This window comes from Eucyclogobius newberryi, unplaced genomic scaffold (assembly GCF_026437365.1).
Source record: "Eucyclogobius newberryi isolate DKJ021-1_F unplaced genomic scaffold, fEucNew1.0.hap1 SCAF_4, whole genome shotgun sequence".
NCBI classification, from domain to species: domain Eukaryota; kingdom Metazoa; phylum Chordata; class Actinopteri; order Gobiiformes; family Gobiidae; genus Eucyclogobius; species Eucyclogobius newberryi.
Window position 1 is genome coordinate 2,296,089 of NW_027316056.1, and position 6,054 is coordinate 2,302,142.

General features: G+C 47.0%; 1 protein-coding gene across 1 annotated transcript; it reads right to left on the reverse strand.

Annotated features, from left to right (window-relative positions):
• Window positions 1-2,026: 2,026 nt before the first annotated feature.
• Window positions 2,027-5,391, reverse strand: cbx6a (chromobox homolog 6a). The gene is made up of 5 exons (XM_072463468.1): window positions 5,213-5,391; window positions 3,931-3,974; window positions 3,723-3,788; window positions 3,538-3,604; window positions 2,027-3,458 (listed from the first exon to the last, which is right to left on the reverse strand). Exons 1-5 carry the CDS (start codon window positions 5,279-5,281, stop codon window positions 2,520-2,522), a joined length of 1,185 nt encoding a protein of 394 aa, XP_072319569.1. The 5' UTR covers window positions 5,282-5,391; the 3' UTR covers window positions 2,027-2,519.
• Between the last annotated feature and the right edge of the window lie 663 nt (window positions 5,392-6,054).

The window sequence follows — 6,054 nt, forward strand, 5'->3', positions numbered from 1 at the left end:
GTCGTACATATAACACACATTCACACACACAAACACACAGCACACACACACGTCGCTCATAACACACATGCACACACACAAACACACAGCACACACAACACACACACGTCGCACATAACACATGCACACACACAACACACACACGTCGTACATAACACACATGCACACACACAACACACACACGTCGTACATAACACACATGCACACACACAAACACTCACACGTCGTACATAACACACGTGCACACACACAAAACACAGCACACACAACACACACACGTCGTACATAACACACGTGCACACACACAAAACACAGCACACACAACACACACACGTCGTACATAACACACATGCACACACACAAACACACACAAACGTCGTACATAACACACATGCACACACACAAACACACACAAACGTCGTACATAACACACACAACACACACAAACACACGTCGTACATAACACACACACAAACACACAGCATTACAGTTTGTACAATATACGCTTCATCATATTCATAATTGATCCATTATGAATAAGTTGTCAGGTCTTGACATTGACTGTGACTCACTGGTCCATATATATATATATATATATATATATATATATATATATATATATATATATATATATATATATATATATATATATATATATATATATATATATATATATATATATATATATATATATATATATATATATATATAACTGCTTTTCAAACAGAACTTGTGGTTGCTCTGGTGATGTTCATCCACACTTCCATAAGTCATATTACACAACACTGACATGTCACTTCTCGAGTCCCTAAAACAACCTTCACCACGACACGCTCTGACTTCCATCAGCAAAGACAGAACAATATTCAGTCAGTTCAAAATATAGGCACCAAAATATTCTTTTGCATTGGGTTTATGTAGTTGTAGTATGGATATGAAATACTCCAACTACAGGTGTAACGATTCACAGATCTCATTTTGTGTCATTGTGACAAACAAGAAGACAGCAATTATAATTATTGTTACTGTAAATAATGTGAAAATTGTACAACTGTAGCCTATTGTTTACATATGATCTTATCATATTCCACACGTGAGTTTATCATATTCCACACGTGAGTTTATCATATTCCACACGTGAGTTTATCATATTCCACACGTGAGCTTCTTTACTGCATAAACAATGGCTTCTGCATCTCTAGTTTGGTGAAATGATAAGCCAGATTGACTTACTAGCAATGTACACCGTGACCTAGTTGGCCACACTCACCGCTGTTGCTGAGCGTATACTTTGTCCGTGCAGTTGTGGCGCTCGCTGCCTTGCCCCAGCTCTCATATCGTACATGTATATCGTACATGTATTGCACTGTAAGTGATACGTTGTTACACCCTAAACTCCAATATTATTTCAGTAAAAATGTATAACTTTCCTACAATTCCCCTTGTACCTAAAAAGCCTAAGTTTAAGTCTTACTGTACTTTTCGGACTCTAAGCCGCTATTTTCCCCCACGTTTTGAACCCTGCGGTCATTATAACGGTGCATCTAATTCATACATTTTTAGCAGCCACCAGGGGCCAATCTAGCAGGAACTGCTGTAGAAAACGACGTCAGGGGACACATTGTGTGTTCTATAGTTTAAGCTTCAAAACGCTGCGTGTTTATTACAATAAAACTCATATTCACATAGAAATTAGCCTAATGAGGAAGTGACTCTAGACGCGGCAGAAAAACAAAGACACACGCGGAGCGCGGACATGCGATATACGGCGGTCTGCAGTTCAGAACCTGCCGCAGTGAAATGAGACTTTCTTGGCCAGACCTGACTCACGAGTCAAAGACACATGTGCATCATTATCTGGACCATATTTCTGTGTAAATATCTCATGTCACAGTAACACTCACTCGATGAGTACGAGCTCAAGAGCAGATGAACCAGATGTGAAGACACTGGTAAATCAGCCACACAGAGTCATCAAGGACAGAGGGGACATTAGGGACAGCTGTGATGTGTTTAAGCTTCAAAATGCTGTGTGTTTTATTACAATACAACTATTCACTTAGAAATGAGTCTAATTAGTAACACAGAGCAGTGGACCTCGGGTGCACCGCGAGACCCCCGGTTCAAAAGACACATCACTACCGCGTTTATGTATGTGTAAATATCTCAAGTTACACCATGGGCAACTGCGGCTTTTTGACGTATGTACAAGTTCTAATTTCTTTGTAAATTTCGTGTGAGCAGCTTTTATTCAGGAGCACTGTATAACCCGAAGAGTATGGTAGTTTCAGACCAGATCCAACAGACAACAATTTAATCTCTGTGATCATTTTAGGCAAAAAATGTTTTATACCACTTTAAGGCATATCTTAGGTGTACTTTCTGTTCTTGCTTTGTTTGATCTGAGTCCAAGCGCAACACCTGTTGGTATTAAAACAACATTACTATGAACTACATTATCATTAAGTTCAATGACTTCATTGGGACGATTCTCTGCAGGAGTGAGTGATACTTCAGTTTTATTCCTTGGGCTGAGCAGGGTCAGCGCTGCTGTCTGGGCTGTCAGAGGGAGAGGGGAACTCTTTGATTGTAACTGTGACTAAGTTAGTGGTCACATCTGTTACTACTACATCTTTGCAGCCTGGAGCCAACTGAGGGTGCCATCCAGAAGCCCCCTTGGGTGGGCCCTCACCCCCCTGCTCTGACAGAGCTCCTTCAGCTGGAACAGGTCCTGCTGATGAGGGAACATGGTCTACCTGGTCCTCAGAACCCCCCGGTAAGGCGGCCGGGCTCAGTGCGGCCGGGCTCGGTGCGGCCTGCCTCGGTGCGGCCTGCCTCGGTGCGGCCTGCCTCGGTGCGGCCTGCCTCGGTGCGGCCTGCCTCGGTGCGGCCTGCCTCGGTGCGGCCTGCCTCGGTGCGGCCTGCCTCGATGCAGAGGAGCTGGAGAAGGGTCCTGAAGGAGAAGGAAAAGGATCTCCACACTGCAGTCCAAAAGGCTTCCCGTACATGGGGAACCCAAGCATCTTAAAGGGCGACTGGAAAGGCTTGTAGGGGGCTTCTCCTTTTTTAATGATGCGGTTGCGGGACGGGATATTTTGGCGTCCAGTGGAGAGGCCCCTGCAGCCTGGGGCCCCGCCCCCCTTTCCAGCCTTGTCAATGACCTTCAGGTTGAGAATGATGCGACTCCTCTTGACCTCACGGGGCTTGACTCTGCGGTTGAGGATGCGGACAGTTTCAGAGAAGGGGGACACGTGAGGCCGTGAGTGGATGCCCCCAGCCAAGGACAGGGCTGGAGACATGGAGGGCAGCGGGCGGCGAGACATGCGGTGACAGCGGTGGATGTCCTTCTTTAGCTTGTGAGTTGCAGCCAGGGAGTGCAATTTAGGAGAGGGTGTGGCAATAGAGGGTGCAGAGGGAGGAGTGGAGTGGCCGCTCACCTCTCCTTTCAGAGACCGAGTCTAGAAATAAAAACAGTCAGTACAGCACCTGCAATAACAACAGCTATTTTTTATTTTTCTAAAAAGAATTCATGATAACCTTCAATACTACTTTCTTAGGTTTTGGGCCACGTTTCTTTGGTCCGTTCACATCCCTCTGCCGTTCCCTAAGAGGCAGCACAGGATAGAGACAGGGGGTGGGCGAGTTGTACGTATTGTAACATACATGTAATAGTTGTAAAAACACTTAACTACTAAACTGCTGGAGAACACCTTGTGACTTACTTCTGCTCAAAGCCTAAGATGAGTCTGTCGTCCAGGATGTTCTCCTCTGGCTCCCATGTGCTGTGTCTGAACACAAGCACAGCACATTTACGTCACTGAACAGTGTTTAAGCACTACCAATACAGAATAACAATACATGTACATTTGGTGAAGGACGTCACTAGTCTATCATTTTCCATGTAGCAACAAAGTTCAAATCATCACTTACTTCATTGCCCAGCCCTTCCATTTGACCAGGTATTCCAGTCTGCCCTGTGGAAGAAGCACATGTTACATGTTGTTATTATGTAGTTAACACCCTGGGGCAGGACTGTTCAATTATGTTTCCAGGGAGGGAGGTTTTTTGGGGGACTGTTGTCTGGGGGCCAGACCATCATTTTATTATTTACATCCAATATCCACAAACTACTCACAGTGGTACTACTCAACAGAAATCTACTGTTTCACTGAAAGAAAGAAAGAAACATTGCTTTGTCCCATAAAAAAGACTAAGCAAAGACAAAACCAGTATTGATCAATCCCACAACCTGAATAAGAGCAGTTCATGGCAGCAGACCTGGGTTGTTTTAACACATGTTCGTTGCTCTGTGAAGCGGCCTCAGTGCGCACTATATTTAGATGACTTCTGGTTAGGTCCTGTTCACATGTGCCTCTCCCCATTTTGGCCAAACACCGCACCATGAACCATGTGAGAAGTGATCAGCTGACCACCGCACTTATCTCCATGTCAGTGGGCTTCAAGCGAACAGAGCCCTGTGACCGGCACGTGAGCGCGCCCATCTCTAATCAAGAGGACTGGGTGGGCATCACTGGCACTGACCGAAATTGGTTAAAGATCCCATATCATGCTTTTCTTTTTTTCCCCGTTTCGTAGTCTACCCTAAGGGTATATTTGATGATGATGGATGATAGAATATATATATATATATATATATATATATATATATATATATATATATATATATTATAAATAAATAAATAAATGTCCTTCACCAGTCCCAGCTCAGGCCGTACTTGCAGGGGAGTGTAAACCCAGGGGCCGTATACATACATTTGCAGTCTTATGTCATCACTACTTAAATCTATTTGATGTGTGGATTGGCTCCTGCTCATGGGGCCTCACTGTGGCGCAATGGCGCTAACACTTCGTGGGCCTCTCTGTGCCTGTTTTATTACCCAGAAGCTAACAGCACTTAGCCGAGCAGAGCTAGGCCGTAGAGCAGCCTGTGTGCTCCTTTAGCAGACTGACCAGCAGCAGCACCAGCAGCAGCACCAGCAGCAGCACCAGCAGCAGCACCAGCAGCAGCACCAGCAGCAGCACCAGCAGCAGCACCACCACCAGCACCACCACCACCAGCACCACCACCAGCACCACCACCACCAGCACCACCACCACCACCAGCACCACCACTAGCACCCCCGCCACCGCTGTACCCGGGCTGCAGCCCCGGGTACAGCGGTCACCACCCGGTCTAGCCTCTGGAGCTCACCTTGCGGACGCGCCGTTTGAGAATTGCCTCCGCGGCGAAAATACGATCCCCCGCCGCCGAGGTGTCCATCTTACCCGCCACAACAACTGGACTGGATGTGTCTGTGTTATGGCTCTGTCCAGGCGCAGGTAACAGCAGCAGTGTGGGAAGTGTGAGGGAGCAGCGCAACAATCCACACGCACGTGAAGAGACGTGCAGCCCACGGCGTGCACATGAATGTGCAACTGGGGCCCGCGCGCCCAGGCCCGCGCGCCCAGGCCCGCGCGCCCAGGCCCGCGCGCCCAGGCCCGCGCGCCCAGGCCCGCACTCACACGGCTCTTTTTGGTTAGTGTTCCCAGCATTGATTATTATATTATTATATTGGCTATTATATGATATTTTCAGCACTCCCTTGGATGATTACATTGTAGACATAATTAAGCCCACTGCTATAAGCTGCTTGCCTGACCAGCCATTCCCAACACGTTTTGGCAAACTACTTATCAAAACTGTGTGTGGGTCTGGGGCTCGAGGTTGAGGCTCAGGTTCAATTTCTAGGGCGGAGTTTAGAGCAGAGACAGAACCAATCACATAAACCCAGAAGTGACGCAAAAAACGCGACACGCTTAACCGGATATTACGTAGCCCATGTCAACAAGGCGTGTCCCGCGTTATCTGTCCCCGAACGCAGAAAATGTCTCCTGAATCGCGATGACGGCCTTCGTATAACCGCATCTAACGCACGTTCATCACGGCGAGTAGAGCGGACTTTCCTGATTGTTCAAACCGAAGCGAGAGCAGAAGTAGACACTCGGTCACGAGCCGGGTCAGGACCCCGGTCACGGGCCGGGTCACGGGCCGGG

Bases quoted from the DNA above. Each gene is read 5' to 3' on its own strand.
- cbx6a (XM_072463468.1), bottom strand. From the start codon at position 5,281: ATGGACACCTCGGCGGCGGGGGATCGTATTTTCGCCGCGGAGGCAATT. The intron at 3,789-3,930 runs GTAAGTGATGAT...GCTTGTGTTCAG, and splicing joins TGGAAGGGCTGGGCAATGAA to ACACAGCACATGGGAGCCAG. The intron at 3,459-3,537 runs GTTATCATGAAT...TTTTATTTCTAG, and splicing joins CTAAGAAAGTAGTATTGAAG to ACTCGGTCTCTGAAAGGAGA.